The 20627-nt window shown below is 48.6% G+C and overlaps 1 protein-coding gene across 6 annotated transcripts in view; it reads right to left on the bottom strand.

The window, feature by feature from the left end:
* The window catches only part of TMC5 (transmembrane channel like 5), a 75723-nt gene that overhangs the window by 20118 nt on the left and 34978 nt on the right, over nt 1–20627 (bottom strand). For all 6 annotated transcript variants that reach the window (XM_013995619.2, XM_021086537.1, XM_013995618.2 and 3 more), the window contains exons 3-12: nt 20061–20233; nt 18942–19031; nt 13619–13718; nt 10483–10570; nt 9790–10038; nt 8021–8172; nt 5659–5803; nt 3913–4068; nt 1853–2004; nt 328–406 (exon numbers count right to left, since the gene is read on the bottom strand). In XM_013995619.2, coding sequence (XP_013851073.1) covers nt 328–406; nt 1853–2004; nt 3913–4068; nt 5659–5803; nt 8021–8172; nt 9790–10038; nt 10483–10570; nt 13619–13718; nt 18942–19031; nt 20061–20233 — 1384 coding nt within the window. The remainder of the gene's footprint in view (nt 1–327; nt 407–1852; nt 2005–3912; nt 4069–5658; nt 5804–8020; nt 8173–9789; nt 10039–10482; nt 10571–13618; nt 13719–18941; nt 19032–20060; nt 20234–20627) is intronic.

Raw genomic sequence — 20627 nt, forward strand, 5'->3', positions numbered from 1 at the left:
ATGGATGGATGGATGGAGGCATGGATGGATGGATGGAGAGAGGGAGGGACAGGTGGATGGAAGGATGGAGGGACAGAGGGATAGAAGGATGGATGGAGGGAGGGAGGGAAGGACGGATGGAGGAATGGAAGGATGAATGGATGGAGGGAAGGAGGGAAGGATGGAGGGGGGAGGGACGGGTGGATGGACGGATGGAGGGATGGAAGAAGAAAATGACAGCTGTTCTAATATCATAAGAAGAACTCTTGAGAAACTTGAAAAACTCACTTCTTCTCTCATCAAAGGCTAAGAAACCAAACTTAAGGCAAAACAGCATGGAAGTCTCACCTCTTCACCAGCCAAGGCCACGATGTTCAGCCAATAGTAACAAAGAATTCCAATGATTGATATTTTCAGAAAGATGTTCCTAAATAACAAAAGAGAAAACAATTACCGTTACCCTCCATGGAAGTCACAAGTGCTGTCTGCTAATATTTTCTTGGGGGCACATGGTAGGATGGAAATTCCTGCCCCCTCCATGGTCGAGTGGGGCCATCTGGCTTGTTCTGCCAATGAATTGTGAACGGAAGTGATATGCATCACGTGTGTCCCTTTTAGGCTAGAGCACTTGAATGCCAGTGAGACCCTTCTGGAATCACTGTCTTTTCCCTGGAATGACAATCAGCAATATTTGCGATGGTTCCTGCAATTTCAGCCAGGATTCCTGAGTGGTTAACATGAGCAAAATGCCCTGCCAATCCACAGAGGACATGTAGCCTGAACAAGAAATGAACCTCTGTGTTCTAAGCCACTGAGATGTGGGGGGTGCTGTTTGTTACCACAGCTTAGCCTCATTTATTCTGACTGATACACCCTCTTTTGGGCAGCTTCAAACTTTGTGATTTCACTTCTCACTGTAATAGTAGTAAATATACACACTCTTCATCACTATTCATGCTAACAGAGATCATAAACGTGGTGAGGACTTTATTGCATCATTCCAATCCTTACAACTCTATCATCAGGTAGATAGCACTTAATGTCAATCTTACCACTGGGGAAACCGAAACTCAGATGAAATAACTTGTACAAGATCACACAGCTTGGAGGTCCCATTGTGGCTCACTGGATTAAGAATCTGACTAGTTTCTGTGAGGATGCAGGTTTGATCCCTGGCCTCGCTCAGTGGGTTAAGGATTTGGCATCGCTGTGAGCTGTGGTGTAGGTCACAGATGCAGCTCAGATCTGCTGTGGCTGTGGCTGTGTCGTGGGCCGGAGGCTGTAGCTCCCATTTGACCCCTAGCCTGGGAACTTCCAAATGCTGCAGGTGTGGCCCTAAAAAAAGCAAAAACAAACAAAAAACTATAGGGTCACCTCTAGCACATACATTGCCTTTGTAGGAATCAAAACGAATTGGCAAAAGCACTCCTTCCACTTCTGTTTGAATGGTTGAATTACCAAAATGCACCTGTTCCATGTGGTTGATCCAGTGGGTACTCATACTCACAGTTCGGCTTATGGGAACACTGGATAACATCAGTCCCCATACGACTCCCTAGCCAAGAACATTTGTGCAGTGCACAACCTGCCCATCTGAACATCTCATAACTGAGATTATGTTAATCCTCAGACTGGGAACAACTGGGAAAGATAAGCCCTTACTTTAGAAAAAGGTAGATGTACTCAATAACTGTATTTCCTCAGAGCTCTTTGGATTTTATAGTTATTAACCTACACCATATAAACATATTTTACTCTTGAAATTCTTTCTGGGAAACAGAACTTTGATACTTGGGCATGACCCTTTCTGGCACCCGTCCCATTTCCCTGCATGAAAATGGAGGCTGGTGCCGAGAGTGACAGCCACACCTACCGGATCAGGAGGCTGTAGACTTCGTGCCTTGGCATCTCATAATGCTCCACCAGCCTGAACATGGAGTAGAACCGAGGCACAGCCAAGTTGATGCAGGACACAACAAAAGGCAGTAACAGCACCGCCCCGGGGTCCCTGTGGTTCGCCAGGAACTGCAGGGGATGGAGAGAGAGAATCAAGATGCCGAATCTAGGAATTCTCATTGTGGCTCAGTGAAAACGAACCTGACTAGCATCCATGAGGACACGGGTTCGATCCCTGGCCCCACTCAGTGGGTTAAGGACCCGGTGTTGCCATGAGGTGTGGTATAGGTTACAGGCATGGCTCGGATTCCTAGTGGCTGTGGCGTAGGTCAGTAGCTGTAGTTCTGATTCAACCCCTACCCTGGGAACTTCCATAGGCCACAGGTGTGGCCCTAAAAAAGCAAAACAACAAAAAGAAGTTTTAAAAAAAGATGCCAACTCTACCTTGGACCCCTCTTTGCGTGACTCAGAAGACCCTCCATGATGGGAAAACCCCAGGAGTGGCTCCTCTGAGATTAGCTCTTAAGATGCCATTTATTGAGCACTTACCCTGGGCTGAGAATCCCCCACAAGGCTGCTTTAATTCTCACTACAGCCCAGCAGGGAATATTCATAGACCTGACTGATGGATGGCCTGAGGCTCAGAGAGGTGAAGATGCTTGCCCGGGGTCACCCATGTAGGAAGGAGCACATTTGCCCCTAGCCTAGGGTCACCCCTGTCTATCAGACTCAGGGACCTGAGTTCCAGCAGCCACGCTGCGACCTGACTTTCCTTACCAAGAGGTCTGGGGACACCAGAATGGGCTCCCGGCCTTTGGAGCAAACGCTTGAGCTCCAAAGCTACTGAAGCACTGAGAGTCTCTCCTCCTTTCTCCCATGTGCCCTTGTTCATTTCACCAGGCTTTCCCTGTCCTTGGTGCTGAATGAGAGGGAAGGGGAGCCTCTGCTAGCCGGTGCCCCATCTTTGTATGAGAACCCAGAGAGGTGTCCCTGCCTTCACGGGGATGCCACTCTGACATTTGGCTGGAGTGAAGCCTGGGCTGCCCCTCAGCCAGGTGCCCTCGGGGGATGGGCCAATCCAGTGGGTTTATCGGATGTCTGACAATTCCCTGTTCTCCTCCCCCGGGGCCTGGCCCCACCCTCATCTACCTCCAGATGGTTTTGAAAGCACCCCTTGCACTTCTGGCTGCATCTTTGGATGAGAGTAACCTGGATTACAATGCTGTCCTCGAGGCCTGGAACCAGATGCTTATAGACATTGTAAGACTGGAGACCAAATTAGGGGATGGAGACCAAATCCCTGGAGGATGGATTTTATCCTGAGAGTGTGGGGGACCCGTAAAGAAAGTCACACAATCTGACCAACCCGCGTAACAACTCTAGAGGGTGGCAAAATGAGCCTCAATTAGCCCCCTTTTCCATCAGAGAAAGGTGAAACCTACAGAAAAACAGTACTTCACCCACCTAGCTAATTAGTCACAGAGTTCATATAATTAAAAGAAAAAGCTGATATTCCTTGCTCACCACAGGACCATGCACTAAATAGACTCTCCACATAACTTTTCTCTTGTCCTAACTGCATGCTTACAAAGCCCGATACTCCTGGTTACAGGTAAGGAATCTGGGACTTGGAAAAATAAATCTTTTGCCAAACTCCCTCAGTTCGCAGTACTTATTGAGTGTCTGCTCAGTACCAGCGGCTATGAGAGGCATTAGGGATAGACTCAGAGAGGAAGAAATCAGAACCTGATCCCAAGTCCAAGGCCCATCTCAGGTCCTCCCCTCTCTCCACTAGCCCCGACCCTCCCACTCTGGGCGTTGCACATACATCACCTGCAGATATTTTTATGCTATAGATGCTGAGCCCTTGGGCCAAAGAAGGGACCCAGGATTCTGCACTTTTTCGCAGACTTGTGCTGATGCTACTGGCCACCCGGTTGGAGGGGTGGGCTCTCTGCCACCCTCCTTCTCCGCCACGCCCTCCCTTCCCTTATTCTTCTGCCCTCTGGACCCTGGAGCTCCTGCCTCTCTGCTTACCTCTGAGTTATTCTCAGCCAGGTAATAAACAGCCACACAGCAGGCAATGGCCACTCCCGTAGACACAACCCAGGCTGCCAGGTGGGCAGAGAAGTGGACCAACTGCTGTTTGAATGTTAACTTGACATTCTCCTGGCGGATTTCTGACAGGTTCTCCTGTAAACACAAGGAAGTCGAGTTCACCCACAGACCCCCCCTCCACTGTTAGCAAAGACCCCCCCTCCCACCCCCAGGTCTTGCTGCTCCCAGAAACACAAACCCACCCCAGATCCACAGGGTAGAGAGAGGAGGAGGTGCATGATGGACTCAAATTAGGAGACTTGTGGGAAAATCTCAAATGGGCAAAAACCCCCATCACTTCATTAAACACCTTTTCCATCTCAGAGGAACAGGGATTGGGACCGTGATCAGGAAAAGCACCTTGAGGCCACAGAAGCTTCTTTTAGAATGAGGCGGGGTGTCTACACCAGGGATCCCTCTGCCAAAGGAACCCTCTGCAGGAGTTCTCGTTGTGGCTCAGAGGAAATGAACCCAACTAGTATCCATGAGGAGGTGGGGTTTGATCCCTGGCCTCGCTCAGTGGGTTAAGGATCCAGTGTTGCCGTGAGCTGTGGTGTAGGTTGCAGATGTGGCTCAGATCCTGTGTTGCTGTGGCTGTGGTGTAGGCTGGTGGCTACAGCTCCAATTGGACCCCTAGCCTGGGAACGTCCATATGCCACACGTGCAGCCCTTAAAAAAAAAAGGAAGAAAGAAAGAAACCCTCTGCAACCCTCTTGTCAAAACCCCTTCATTTGGAGTTCCCAATGTGATGCTATGGAGCAGCAGCATCTTTGCAGCACTGGGATGGAGATTTGATCCCTGACCCCGCACAGGGGGTTAAGGATCCAACTGCAGCTTGGATCTGATCCTTGGCCTGGGAACTGCACATGCCACAGGGCAGCCAAAAAAGAAACAACAACAACAACAACAACAACAAAAACCCAAAAAACACTTTGTTTATAAATTCTGCTTGGACCATACCCATGGCATACGGAGGTTCCCAGGCTAAGGGTTGAATCAGAGCTGTGGCTGCCGGCCTACACCACAGCCACAGCAATGCCAGATCCAAGCCGAGTCTTCGACCTACACCGCAGCTCATGACAATGCCAGATCCTTAAGCCACTGAGCAAGGCCAGAGATCGAACCTGTGTCCTCATGGATGCTAGTCAGATTAGTTTCTGCTGAGCCACAATGGGGAACTCCCAAATTGTTATTATTTATTTTTTTTTGTCTTTTTGCTATTTCTTGGGCTGCTCCCGCAGCATATGGAGGTGTAGCCACTGGCCTACACCAGAGCCACAGCAACGCAGGATCCGAGCTGCATCTGCAACCTACACCACAGCTCACGGCAACGCCGGATCGTTAACCCACTGAGCAAGGGCAGGGACCGAACCCGCAACCTCATGGTTCCTAGTCGGATACGTTAACCACTGCGCCACGACAGGAACTCCCAAAATTGTTATTTTTTAAATAATAATTATTTAAAATTTTATTTTATAAGGCAAGCCTGTATCAATTACAAAGTCACGTTGTGTGAAAATGTCCATTTCCCTATATCATCACCAGCACAGGCATTTACATAATTTCAGGGGTTTGTTTTTGTTTCTGGGAAATAAAAAATAACTATTGCTTTTAAAAAATCACAGATATGATAAAAGAGGAAAGAAGACCAGCCATGGGAAGGGGTGTAAAGCTAGCTTGTCTTACCTGTATCTCAGTGCTCAGATTCTTCTGTTTCAGCTTTACAGCACTTTCATGCGTAACGGTGAAATCCCAGCAAAAAATGAGTTTAGCAATCCCTCGGGAGTAAACATGGGGGTTTATGAAGTTGTTCCGGAAATACCTGGCCATGCTAGGGAAGGCAAAACCCAAAATACCCAAGGGTTATTAGGACAGGCATTGGGGGTGCAGAGATTAAAACAAAGGAAAGTCCCATCATTCATGGTGGAAGACAACACGGAAGACCGAGCCCCAAGTTCTTCTGCAACAGCCCATACCATAGCCATCACCAGCTTTAGGATCTGACTTTATAACCCTAGACTGCCAGCTGGGGATTTTGTCATTTTAACTCTTCTGACCCTCAGTTTCCACATCTACATAATGGGGATAATAGCAGTTCACACCACACAGAGTTACTATTAGAGTTGTAGTCGTTTCCTTTTGCCTCTATAATTAATTGCCCCAAACTTACTTGCTTAACAGCATGTATTTAGTCTTTTTTTTTTTGTCTGTTTGTTTATTTTTTTATGGCCACACTGGTGGCATATGGAAGTTCTTGGGCTAAGGGTCGAATTGGAGCTGTAGCTGAGGCCTGCACCACAGCCACAGCAACAATAGCTCCAAGCCACATCTGCAAAATCCCTTCTGCCAGATAAGGTAACCTTTTCACAGGTCCTGGAGGGTAGGATGTGGACATCTTTGAAAAGTGGGGGGCATTATTCAGCCCACCATAAGAATCAGTGTCACTCTTAGAGCTGTAAGCATGCAAGAAAGGCAGCTATTATTATCCTGGAGATGTCAGCAGGAGACAATGAAATCCAGCCCAGGAAGCTCTTAGCACTAAGTCTGGCACATTAAAAATGCCGAGTCAAATGGACAGTTCCAGAGCTCCCATTATGGCTCAGTGAGTTAAGAACCCAAGATATGGAGTTCCTGTCGTGGCTCAGTGGTTAACAAATCTGACTAGGAACCATGAGGTTGCGTGTTCGATCCCTGGCCTTGCTCAGTGGGCTAAGGATCCAGCATTGCTGTGGCTCTGACATAGGCCAACGGCTACAGCTCTGATTAGACCCTTAGCCTGGGAACCTCCATATGCCACAGTTACAGCCCTAGAAAAGGCAAAAAGACAGAAAAAAAAAAAAAAAAAAAGAACCCAACATAGTCTCCATAAGGATGCAAGAGACGATGCTCCTTGGGTTAAGGATCCAGCGTTGCCGTGGCTGTGGCGTAGGCCTGCAGCTCCAATTAGACCCCTAGCCCGGGAATTTCCATATGCTGCAGGTGCAGCCATAAAAAGAAAAAAAAAAAAAAAGCTGGACATTACCTTTCCAAAATTTGCCACCACCTAGTAAGAGCAGCTTAGGAAACCGTTCCCAGTTTGACAGGGCAAAACAAGATCGTGTTTTATTTTGGATTATCATGCTGGCAGTGAGGTTGTTATAAGCTGCACTGTATCCCCTAAAAATTAATATGCTGAAGTCCTAGCCCATAATACCCAAGAGAGTGACTGTATTTGAAGATAGTGTTTTTACAGAGGTAATTAGACTAAAGTGAGGTCATACAGGTGGGTTCTAATCCAATATGACCGGTGTCCTTATAAGAAGAAAAAATTAGGATTCAGACATGCACTGAGGGCAGATCACATGAGGACACAGTGAGAAGGTGGCTGGCTGTCTGCAAGCCAAGGAGAGAGGCCACAGGAGAAACCAATCCCACTGCCACCTTGAACTTGGACTTCTAGCCTCTGGAATTTAAGAAAATAAATTTCTGTTGTTTAAGCCACCCAGTCTGTGGCCCTTTGTTACAAAGACTTCATAAACCAATACAGAGATAGAACATCCATACATCCTTCTGGATAACTATCAATCCACAATTGTCCATCAAAACTTCTTGAGTCATGGAGTTCCTGTTATGGCTCAGCAGGTTAAGGACACGGCGTTGTCTCTGCGAGGACGTGGGTTCGATCCCTGGTCTTGCTCAGTGGGCTAAGGATCTGGTGTTGCCATGGCTGTAGCATAGGCCACAGCTGCAGTTTCAATTTGACCCCTGGCCTGGGATCTTCCATATGCTGTGAAAAAAACAAAAACCAGAAAAGAAACAAATAAACAAAAAATGGCTTGAGTCATTGCATCCTTATTTTCAGACTGACCAGTGTCTTTGAAGGCACGTGAAAACCTCTCTGCCTCTATCCAAATGTATACTTTACGCCCCAGGACAAGGAAAGATCAGCAGCAGAAAGCTGACATGGTAGAGCAATGGATTCCCTTGTAACTCTTGATTCTCTTGAATCTCTTAAATGTTGCCTAAAGCTGAAAAGCGCTTAGAACCCGAAAATGCAGACATTCCACACCTGAACAGCAAACTGAAAAAGCAGGTGACCAAATACGCTCCGATGGTGAAGATGTAGGCCAGCTGCATGTTGTAGGAGGCCCCGCCGTCCCCGTGCCGGATGGTCGAATTGGTGTAAAAGCCATAGTACATCACTGTGTCGCTAAAATAACCCTGAAAAGGACAATATACCCAGTCAGGTGGATCTCTGGAGAAACAGTGAATGAGTGTGGTCAGCACAACTGACCTCTTCTGTGTGTGAGAAGCTTGCACCCGTCAGTGTGTTACCACTTTTTTTTTTTTGTCTTTTTAGGGCCACACCCAAGGCATATGGAGCTTCCCAGACGAGGGCTCCAATTGGAGCCATAGCTGCCGGCCTACACCACAACCACAGCAACGCCAGATCCAAGCCTTGTCTGCTACCTACACCACAGCTCACAGCAATGCTGGATCCTTAACTCACTGAGTGAGGCCAGGGATCGAACCCTCATCCTCATGGATACTAGTCAGGTTCATTAACCACTGAGCCACGATGGGAACTCCAGAGACTCTTTCTTTAAAGGGCTCACTGATAAAAGGGGGCAGGGAGTTCCCTGGTGGCCTAGTGGTTAAGGATCTGCTGTGTCGTGGGTCACTGCTCTGGTGGGGGTTTGATCCCTAGCCTAGGAACATCTGCATGCTGTGGGCATGGCCAAAAAGACACAAGGGGGCAGGGATTGGGGGGACTGTTCTAGATGAATAGGCTTCAGAGAAAAACAACAGAGAGTGTGGTCTTTGCTTGGATCTTGGTCTGAACAAGAAGCTATGAAAGGACTTCCCATTGTGGCTCAGCAGAAATGAATCTGACTAATATCCATGAGGACTTGGGTTTGATCCTGCCTACTCCACAGCTGCAGCAATACAGGATCTGAGCTGCATTGACGTACACTGAAGTTTGCAGGAATGCTGGAGCTTAACCCACTGAATGAGGCCAAGGATCAAACCCTCATCCTCATGGATACTGGTCAGGTTCCTAACCCATTGAGCCACAAAGGGAACTCCCTGGGGGAATCTTAACTTTGACTGCAGCCTGTGGTATAGGTTTGATCCCTGGCCAGGAACTTCTGCATTCCTTGGGCACAGCAAAAAGAAAGGAAGAAAGAAAGAAAGGTAGATGAACATTAATATGAGATGTCCCACCACATATTAGGTGCAAGAAAGCAAGTCTTCTTTTGTTAATTCATCTTTTTTTTTTTTTTTGTCTTTTTGCCTTTTTGCCTTTTCTAGGGCCACACCTGAGGCATATGGAGGTTCCCAGGCCAGGGGTCAAATAGGGCTGTGGCCGCTGGCTGACGCCAGCGGCAGGATCCAAGCCACATCTGCGACCTACATTACAGCTCACAGCAATGCTGGATCCTTTACCCACTGAACGAGGTCAGAGATGGAACCCAAAGCCTCATGATTCCCAGTCGGATTCGTTAACCACTGAGCCATGACAGGAACTCCCAATTCATCTTTTGTTAAAACAAACAAAAAAAAATGCATCTATCTACACATGATGTGTCCACATATGTGCGGAGAAGAGGATTCTGGACAACAAAACCCGTTACCCTGGTCTCCTTGGGAGGCAGAGATTCTACTATGTTGTGTACATATTACTTTGAGGGAGAAAAGGAAAACAATTTAAACACCCACTTTCCCCATCTGTTGACTTCCAGGCAAAACGAGTGGCCTGGAAGGGTGCAGGGCAGGTGCGTCCCCGGGTCTCAGGTGTGATGTCTGGGTGCGGGGGGTGACGGGTGGAGCACTTACCGCCCCGGTTACAAATTCCAGTCCAGTGAATTGGAGGTGGTTCTTTGGGGCCACGGTTAACTGAGGGATTATGATGAAACTGAAGGTCACAACGAACGCGAGAACGTTGAACTTCAAAAGCCATCTCAGAAAGTTGAAATAGGAGAGGACGCTGGTGCCGAACTTGCCTCTGATGACCTTGAACGTCTTCTGCCAGAGGTTGATGGAATGGAGGAGTTCGGACAGGCTGTTCTTGACTCTCCGGTATGTCTGGAGCGGGGAGCAAAGGGTGAGAGCTTCCGTACCCCCAACAGGTGTCTACGGAGCAGGTACCATGACAACAAGCACGGCCACCATTTCTGGAGCAGGACAATGCAGCCAGCCCCTGCCGATGCACTGGCAAATGCGACCCCATTTCATCCGCAGGACCACCCCCCAAAGTGACTGCTATGATTTGTCATCTTCCCAGGTTTGCTGTGGCAGGTGATGCCCACAGTGGCCCAGGGGCTTGAATAACTCAGCACCCTCTTAGACTTTCCCACATCCCCCTGGTGGTCCCACACCTAGACGGACCCAATGCCTACATCCTTCAGGGAAACAGCCCTGACCTTGGGTTCCTCCTCCCTGTGGCCCCTCTGTCATCCCCACCATCCCACCTCCCCGCCTGCACCCAACGCCGTACCCACCAACAGACCGCAGCAAAGACCGACTTACCAGCGACATGGAGTTTAGGCACTGAGCACAGCAGGTGAGCTCCAGGATACGACGAGACTGCTTGCTTTTCTCTTTTTCAACTATTTTCCTATGAGAAACAGCACCAAAAAGTGAGAGACACTGATGCTGTAATGCATACATTTCCCCCAGAGTTCCTGAGTGCCTCCGATGTGCCAGGCACAGCTCCAGGTGGTGAGCTAGAGAAGGATTTTGCCAGCTGGGGAGCACACATCCATGTTGGAAGAGAATGAAAATAAATAATAGATACAGTACTAAAGTGGGGAAACAATATAGGATAATAGAAGGTGAAGTGGAGTTCCTGTTGTGGCACAGCGGAAAGGAATTCAACTAGGAACCATGAGGTTGTGGGTTCAATCCCCGGCCTTGCTCAGTGGGTTAAGGATTGGACATTAGCGTGAGCTGTGGTGTAGGTTGCAGACATGGCTTGGGTCCTGTGTTGCTGTGGCTGGGGTGTAGGCTGGCTGCTGGAGCTCTGATTCGACCTCTGGCCTGGGAATTTCCATATGCCATGGACGTGGCCTTGAAAAAAAACAAAGAAGGTGAGTTGTACTTTGGGAAAGAAAAACAGCAGAGTAAGGAGATCGGATGTGCTGGGGTGAAGATTGTGTTGGAATAGCGCCATCTTTGCTCCAAATCTTGAAGGAGAAGCGGGGTTAGTCTGTGGAGAAGGGGCTGTCCCTGCACAAGGAACAGCTAACATGACCCCCCAAAGAGGCCAGGCTGGCCAACACGGAATAAGCAGGGGGAAGGGTGGAGGGTGTGAGGGATAACCATCAGGAGGGGGCTGGGGTCCCCAGAAGTCAATGGTTCTCAGCCTGGCCGATTTGTGCCCCCCCTTCCCCCCTCCCCCGCGCCAAGGGAACCCCTGGAGAGCTCTTGAGTTGTCAAACAGGGGGTGGTGGGTGCCACCGACCTCTCTTGGGAGGAGACCACAGATGCTGTGTACACCCTGCAGTGAATAGACAGCCCCCACAACACAGAATGATCCAGACCCAAACAGCAGGTTGAAAATCCCGCTGTAAAGTCCTTGGAGTCTCCAGCCTTGGGACAGAGGGAAGCATGTAGAGCTTGAAACAGAAAAGTGCTTTGAACTTTTTTTTTTTTTTTTTTTTTGCTTTTTAGGGCCACACCTGAGGCATATGGAAGTTCCCAGGCTAGGGGTGAATTGGAGCTACAGCTGCCGGCCTATATCACAGCCACAGCAATGCAGGATCCTTAACCCACTAAGCGAAGCCAGGGTTCGAACCCGCGTCCTCCTGGATAGAAGAGTGTTTAGAGAAAAATCCAGCCACAGTTGGTCTCTTTAACTTTCCAAGAACGCATTACATCTCCTTTGCTCTGGCCTTTCCTGGTTCTCTTTGGTCCATGGCAAAGGCCCCCCCGCCACCCTCCAGCATCATCTAAGGTTCAGTTCAGATGCCCCCCTCCCCTGGTTTGTCCAATGCACTGTATCTCCTCCTTCTGGTCCTCCCACTGCAATCTCCTTCTGTTTTGATTTGGCCTGATTTTTTTTGTATCATAGTTACCTGTTGACTTATTTATCCCCCACCCCCACCCTGCCAGACTTTGAACCTCAGAACAACTGCATCATTTGAATCATTTATTAGCAATTGCTACATCTGCTCTGCTAGTTTCTGCCAACTACTACAAACTGCAAAAAGAGAAAGGCTGAGGAACCTTATATATAAGTAGGGTCTGAAGACTTAAACTGCCTCACCCTTGTTTTTTGTTTTTTGTTTTTCTTTTTAGGGCCATACCCAAGGCATATGGAGGTTCCCAGGCTAAGGATCAAATCGGAGCTACATCTGCTGGCCTACACCACAGCCACAGCAATGCCAGATCTGAGTTGCATCTGCAACTTACACCACAGCTCACGGCAACTCAGGATCCTTAACCCACTGAGCGAGGCCAGGGATTGAACCCGCAACCTCACGGTTCCTAGTTGGATTCGTTGCCGCTGCCCCACAACAGGAACTCCTTTTTACATTTAAAAAAAATTTTCTTTTTACAGCTGCACCTGCATCATATGGAAGTGCCCAGGCCAGGGGTTGAATTGGAGCTGTAGCTACAGGCCTACGTCGCAGCCACAGAAATGCTGGATCTGAGCCCCAGCAATGGCAACCTGGGGCAACCCAGGGTCCTCAACCCGATGAGCCAGGCCAGGGATAGAACCGCATCCTCATGGACACCATCCTCATTCTTAACCCGCCGAGTCACGCAGGAACTCCACATCTTACATGTCCAAAGTAGGTTTGTCAGAACTAAGAAACCAACGTTGATGTATAACTTTTACCTGCACTCTAGACTATTCCAACTGTACTAGTTTTTCCACAGATGCCTGGCTTATCTTCCAGGACCCATCCAGGATATCACGGGGCATAGCTGTCATGTCTCTTTAGAACCCTTTAGGACGTTCCCGTCATGGCTCAGCAGTTAACAAACCCGACTAGAATCCATGAGGATGTGGGTTCAATCCCTGGCCTTGCACAGTGGGTTAAGGATCTGGCATTGCCGTGAGCTGTGGTGTAGGTGGCAGACGTGGCTGGGATCTGGCATTGCTGAGGCAGCTTACAGCTCCGATTCAACCCCTAGCCTGGGAACTTCCATATGCCATGGGTGAGGCGCTAAAAAAGACAAAAAAAAAAAAAAAAAAAAAAAAGGAAGAAGAAGAACCCCGTAGTCTGTGATCGTTTCTCAGATTTTCCATTTTTGGATGAGCTTGACAGGTTTAAGGACTACGGCTCAGGTATTTGTAGAATGTCCCACTATGAGGGTTTGACTGCGTTTTTTTCCGTCTGGTTAGACCGGGGTTGGGGGTTTTCGGAGGGGGTACCACAGAGGGGACGTCCTTCCGGTCCCGTGACTTATCTCTGCGGCTGTTAACCTGGGTCACCTGGCCGAGGGAGGGGTAGCCCGACTTCACCATCCCAAAGTTACTCCCTCTGTTTTCACGCACTGCTCTCTGCACGCCGGGCATCAAGCACAGCCCCCACTCGGGCGACCTACACAGATGGCGTGGCATTCTCCAGCAGGATGTCCTTTCTGACGTGGGAGAAAAGCAGAAGGTGGACATTTGCATGAAAGCTGGGCAAGAAGAAACGCTTTTGGTCCATACCTAAGGTTCCTTTTCTCGTCCATGGTCCTTGGCTGATTCCTGATGGCTTTAATTCTGTCTCTAGAAGTCATGGGAATCAGGGAGGCGATTAATTTTTGTCCTGCAAGAAAAAAAAAAAAATGGAGTTTCTTTTCTTCCTTTACCAAAGTAATAGCATTTGAAAAGATGGTATTTGGGATTAGTAGATGCAAGCTGTTACATTTAGAATGGATAAGCAATGAGGGCCTACTGCACAGCACAGGGAATTGGACCCAGTCTCCTGGGAGAGACCATGATGGAAAAGAATATGAGAAAAGAAATGTATATATATGAGTGACTAAGGCACTTTGCTGTACAGCAGAAATTGGCACAACACTGTAAGTCAACTATGTTTTATTATTATTATTTTTTTTGCTTTTTTGCTTTTTAGGGCAACACCTGCGGCATATGGAGGTTCCCAGGCTAGGGGTCCAATCGGAGCTATAGCTGCCAGCCTACACCTCAACCACAGCAACTCGGGATCTGAGCCTCGTCTGTGACCTACACCATAGGTCACAGCAGCACTGGATCCTTAACCCACTGGGCAAGGCCAGAGATTGAACCCAAATCCTCATGGATATCAGTCGGGTTTGCTACCACGGAGCCACAGTGGGAACTCCGGAACTCCTTATTTTAATGACATATTTGAGGTGGAGGGAGAGTCCCTAGAGCAGGGCCACCAAATCCTCAGCTGAAGATGAGAAATTTGTGTCTCTCTTGAGGTAAGTAGGAGTAGATAGAGAGGAAGAAAGAAGGGGGAGGAAGGAGGAAAAAAACCCAGAAAATCGGGAGATAGTAATGCGAGAGGAGATGCCCCAATCTTTTTTTTTTTTTTTTTTTTTTTTGGCCACACCCAAGGCATGTGGAAGTTCTCAGACCGGGGGATCAAATCTGAGCCAAAGCAGTGACAATGCCAGATCCTTAACCACCAGGCCACCAGGGAACTCCATCCCCTCAATCTTCAACAAAGGGGCTAAACCTAGAAAACGCTTGGTGTGAATGGATTTTTTTTTTTCCCCTCTTAGAAATCATTGAAATCAGCTGGACTTCAGGCCTGGAGTCTTATGGGATGAAACAGAAACAGCATCGGAGAAACCAGAGTTTGGCATCAGGAGCAGAGAGGCAGGAAGTCTCAGCTAAGACCTGGCTTCATGGCAGACTCAATAAAAAGAGGCATCGTGTTCCCAAATCCAGAGTAGGGAAGGGTTAGACCAAAGCAGGACAGGATGCTGGTAAAGGCATCAGACTTGGGGCTCAGGCAGACCTGCATTTGATCCCAGATTTGCCACATCATTTCATTTCCCTGAGCCCCAGGATTCTCAGCAAGCAAATGAAAATGACAAGCATGCCTGTTTCACAGGGGTGCAGTGTGGGGCATAAATCAAAGGAAATTCCATGGATAACAGAAAAGGGGGAGTTCCCATCGTGGTGCAGCAGAAACAAATCCGACTGGGAACTATGAGGTTGTGGGTTCGATCCCTGGCCTCGCTCAGTGGGTTAAGGATTCAGCATCTCCGTGAACTATGGTGTAGGTAGCAGATGCAGCTCGGATCCCGTGTTGCTGTGGCTGTGGTGTAGGCTGGCAGCTGTAGCCCCAATTGGACCCCTCATCTGGAAACCTCCAAATGCTGCAGGTGCAGCCCTTAAAAAAAAAAAAAAAAAAAAAAAAAAAAAAACAAACAGAAGAGGGGAACACCAGCCACATGATATGAGCTGGACAGGCTAAACTTCTTCGGTGTCAGATGCTCTCAGAATGAGTTCTTCCTTGGTCCTGAGCATTCTCAGGTCATCTACCAAACCTTCGCCCTGGGACCAACTAGGACCTGGGACCTGAGACCCTCTGCTGCAATGCTTGTACCTGGACGAAATCTCCCTAAACAATAAAATCCAAAGAAACTATATGGGACTAAAAATAACTGTGTGCATGAGAAGTGGGGCAGGTTACGGACAACAAGATACAAAAAGACCAAAAAAAGGCAGCTGCCAGGGAGTTCCTGTCGTGGCACAGTGGAAAGGAGTCTGACCAGTATCCATGAGGATGTGGATTCCACCCCTGGCCTCACCCAGTGGGTTGGGGATCTGGCATTGCTCTGACCTGTGGTGTAGGTTGAAGATGCGGCTCAGATCCTGTGTTGCTGTGGCTGTGGTGTAGACCAGCAGGTGCTGCTCTGATTTGACCCCTAGCTTGGGAACTTCCATATACCGTGGGCGTGGCCCTAAAAAGCAAAACAAACAAAAAAAAAGCGACTGCCCCTTTTGAAGAGCCTGGAGCAAAAACAGGGTACTTTGCATGATTCCTGCACAAACCACCACCACCAAAGTCTTAAGCTGTGCCTTCAGCCAACACCTGGACGCCCCCCACCCTCACTCCATGTAAGGAACCCGCTTGCTCCACTCCTTTGGGAATGAGCAAGGAATCAGGTACTTGTTTTCACTCCTCTTCTGTTGCAGCAGGAGCCCCAAGTAAAGGCTTGCATGAATTTTTGGGCTGGCTTCTTACCAAGTTCTCTTGATTGGGAAGGCCAAGAACCCCGGTCTGTAATAACCCAATCTGATGTCTTTTTTTTTTTTTTTTCTTTTTAGGGCCACACCCTCAGCATATGGAAGTTCCCAGGCTAGGGGTGGAATCAGAGCTGTAGCCGCCAGCCTACACTACAGCCATAGCAACGCCAAATCCGAGCCTGATCTGCGACCTACACCACAGCTCACAGCAACACCAGATTCTTTAACCCACTGAGAGAGGCCAGGGAGCGAACCCACATCCTCATAGATACTAGTCCAGTCCGTTACCGTTGAGCCACAACGGGAACTCCTCTTGATGTCTTTTTTTTTTTTTTTTTTTTTTTTTTTTTTTTTTGCCACTTCTTGGGCCGCTCCTGCAGCATATGGAGATTCCCAGGCTAGGGGTCTAATCGGAGCTGTAGCTGCCAGCCTACACCAGAGGCACAGCAACGTGGGATCTGAGCCATGTCTGCAACCTACACCACAGCTCACAGCAATGCCAGATCCTCAACCTACTGAGCAAGGCCAGGGATCGAACCCTCAACCACATGGTTCCTAGTCAGATTCGTTAACCACTGCACCACGATGGGAACTCCTCTCTTGATGTCTTAAAACCAAACCCTTGTGGACCTCTCCGGAAAGCATTGCTCCCGCCCTAACTCCGCTGCCCCGATGTCTTACTACCTTGGATGGTCTCCTGTGAAGCTCGAGGCGTGTCTAAGGCCATGCTTTCCGAGCTATAAAGCGTCCGAGAAAATGATTCATTCAAAGATGTTGAAAACCGTAACACCTGCTTGCCCTTCCTGTCCCTCTGCTGGCTGAAAACCGGACAGTCTGTTGCACTGACGTCGGAAAGGGAGGAGACCAGGCTGACACTTGAGTTCAGCGGCCTCTTTTCTGAAACAATCTGATTCAAAGATGGAGAGCTCTGGACCCCAGATGGGATGTCCTCAACTTCGACAATGATTTCATTCCCTTGGTCATCTGACAGCATCTCTGGCCTCCTCTGAGCCTTACGCACCCGTGGCGTGGGCTTCCCAAGGCCTCATAGAGAAGTCACACCGGCATCGTCGGCTACTGGCAGGAAAAGTGACAACAGCTACAAAGAGCTGCCCCGTCCGTGGTGTGTAACGCCAGGAGGAGACGGACAAAGCCAGCGCCACACAATCACAGCACAACTGCCCACATCTACGCTGGAGGGGAGGGTCTCTCTGCGAAGAGGTGCATTTTTCCTGTAGAGACCTCTGTCCCAGTAGCTAGGCAAGGGACTGGAAACAGAATCCTTTGTTAAAGACAATGGGATTCTAGAAACAGAAGGCAGAGATCCTTCTAAATGACTCGTAATCAAAGGGCAAGATTTTCACTTTGACTGGGGGCCTCTGGCCTAAAACTTGTATTTTATTTTATTTTTTTTTAAATTTTTTTTGTTTGTTTTTTGTTTGTTTGTTTGGTTTTTTTTTTTGTTTGTTTGTTTTTTTGCCATTTCTAGGGCCGCTCCCACGGCATACGGAGGTTCCCAGGCTGGGGGTTGAATTGGAGCTGTAGCCGCCGGCCTACGCCACAGCCGCAGCCACAGCAACACACGGGATCCAAGCCACGTCTGCAACCTACGCCACAGCTCACAGCAATGCCGGATCCTTAACCCATTGAGAAGGCCAGGGATTGAACCCACAACCTCATGGTCCCTAGTCGGATTCATTAACCACTGAGCCACAGCAGAAACTCCTAAAACTTATATTTTATATTGATCAATTTATATGCCTATCAGATGGGTTTATGGTGAAATAGTTATTATCCCCTGAAGACCTTGGTTGCTGCTATCTGTCTGCCTCCCAATACCATTCCCTCTTTCTCTTTCTTTCTTTCTGGATGCACCTGCAGCATGTGGAAGTTCCCAGGCTAGGGGTTGAATAGGAGCTGCAGCTGCAGGCCACAGCTACAGCCACAGCCACACAGAATCCGAGCCTCATCTGTGACCTATGCTGCTGCTTGAGGCAATGCTGAATCCTTAACCCACTGAACAAGGCCAAGGATCAAACCTGCATCCTCACCAATGCTATGTGGGGTTTGTAACCTGCTGAGTCACAATGGGAACTCCTCTTTTTCTTATACCAGCAGAAGCCTCCTTTCCAGGGCAGGCACTATGCTCAGTTAAAACTCTCCCATCTTCCTTCGTGGCAAAGGGTGGCTCCTTGGAGGCCAAGGGTGGACCCGTGATCCTGTTATAGCCAATAGGATTGTGGCTTCCAGGAATTCTCTTTAAAAGGTGACTGTTTGCCTGGTTTTACCTTTTACCCTTCACCATTTCTCCTTCTTCCTGACCAGAGGCTGTCATTTTGAAAATCAGAGTATACACATTCATGGGAGGCTAAGGATGGAGAAAGACGCTACAGAAATGAATTATACTCCGATTTAAAAAAAAAAAAAAAAGCACTATAGAAGGAGCCTCAGGCTTTGAAAGCATTATGGGCAGAGATGCCACGTAAATTGTGGGTGTGTTTGTTTTTGTTTGCTTTTTTGGGCCACACTTGCAGCATATGGAAGTTCCCAGGCTAGGGGTCCAATCAGAGCTGCAGCTGCCAGCTGACACCACAGCCACAGGAACATGGGATCTGAGCCCTGTCTGCAACCTACACCACAGCTCCTGGCAACACCGGATCCTTAACCCACTGAGCGAGGCCGGGGATTGAACCCTCGTCCTCATGGATACTAGTTGGGCTCACGATCACTGAGCCACCTCGGGAACGTCCCACGTTCCTTCTTTAGGATTGACTTTTTTGGTCACTGTTCATTTAAGCCTTACCTTGGGGAGACTTGAACCAATCATGTCCCGATAATGGTGGGTCTCTGTCAGCTTGGCCCCGGCCATCGTCACCCACATAAGCAGGGTTCACTGGAACGAAGAGGCAGGAGACAATTAATTCCACCGCACTAGCTGTTCCGGAGCACAGCTTGGTCCATAAGACTTGCAAATGGCTTGACTCAGGGTTTGTCTGTGGAGCTCCTGTCGTGGCTCAGCAGTAAGGAATTCCTAGTCAAGGACTCAGAGACACTGTGTGTTTCTGCTCATCACAGCACGTTCAGCTTGTGCCAAGGGAAGGAAATGGCCCAGGTGAGCTCACTGCATCAAGAGGGACTGTAGCCCTAAACAGAATCTGTGACCTCAGATCAGGCACAGCCAAGTCCCAGCTGATTCAGTCAGACCCACAGATGTGTGGGTGAGAAGTAAATGCTGTTTATTAGACAACGCTGGGTTTTGGAGTTATTTGTTATGCAGCATTCCTGTGGCAAGAGCTAATTGATACATCCCTTACAGTTGCTGGATTATTAATGCCATTAATTCCATGAGTGTTGCTCAAGCACCTACTGGGTACCAGGCACCATGTAGGAAAAACACCTGGAGCCTTGGAAGATATTGAGATGAAGGCTGTTCATCTCAAGAGCACATAACAGGATGGCATGGCGCTGGCCAGGTGAATGCCAAGGGCTATACCCTTGGACTTAAAAGATACCCAGAGAAGGAAACCATACTTGATCTGGTATTTGAAGGGGGCGGGACAACTCTAGTCTTGCTGATCTTTTTTTTTTTTTTTTTGTCTTTTTTTAGGGCCACACCTATGGCATATGGAGGGTCCCAGGCTAAGGGTTGAATCAGAGCCATAGCAGCTGGCCTATGCCACAGCCACAGCAACACCAGATCCAAGCCATGTCTGTGACCTACACCATGGCTCACGGCAACACCAGATCCTTAACCCACAAGCCAGGCCAGGGATCGAACCTGCAACCTCATGGGTCCTAGTCAGACTCATTTCCGCTGAGCCACAATGGGAACTCCCAATTTCTGCTGATCGTTAATGACTGGTCCCAAGCCCACTGAATTTTGCTTTTGTCCCAGGATATGATCCTTATGACAAATGCTCACCATAGCCACGGTCAGGAGCACCTGGCACAGAGTGGCTGTATGGATTTGCCATCTCCATGGATGTCATTTCAATGTTTTCAGGGTTATCTCCATCTTCTCTCCCAAGGATGCCCAAGGGGCCGTCACCTCCACGGTGAAAAGAGGGCCGGATGGAAGATGTTCTGCTGAGCATTCTGAAATCCCAAAGTGATGGCTCAGTATTCATCCACTAGCATCCATCCATCCATCCATCCATTCCACAAATGCGGACTCAATGCCAACCATGTGTTAGCCATGGGCAACGGGGTGAGAGCAGAAAGATAAAGACTCAGGGTGTCTACCCTCAGGGAACTCTCAGGACAGCCAGGTAGAGCTTCTTAAACACAGCCATAAGCAATTATCAGACAAGTAGCAACTGATGACTAGCAGAAGACCAGCCCAAGGAACTCAGAGGAAAGAGAGAAGAATTTGGGCTGGGAGTCTGGAGGGAAATTGTACGGAAAAGAGGCATCTGAGCTGGGTTTGGAAGGATAAATTCATACATAAAGAATCAGGAGGAGGGCGTTCCAAGGACAAAGAACAGCACAA

This window comes from Sus scrofa, chromosome 3 (genome assembly GCF_000003025.6).
Source record: "Sus scrofa isolate TJ Tabasco breed Duroc chromosome 3, Sscrofa11.1, whole genome shotgun sequence".
In the NCBI taxonomy this organism is placed as follows: Eukaryota; Metazoa; Chordata; class Mammalia; order Artiodactyla; family Suidae; genus Sus; species Sus scrofa.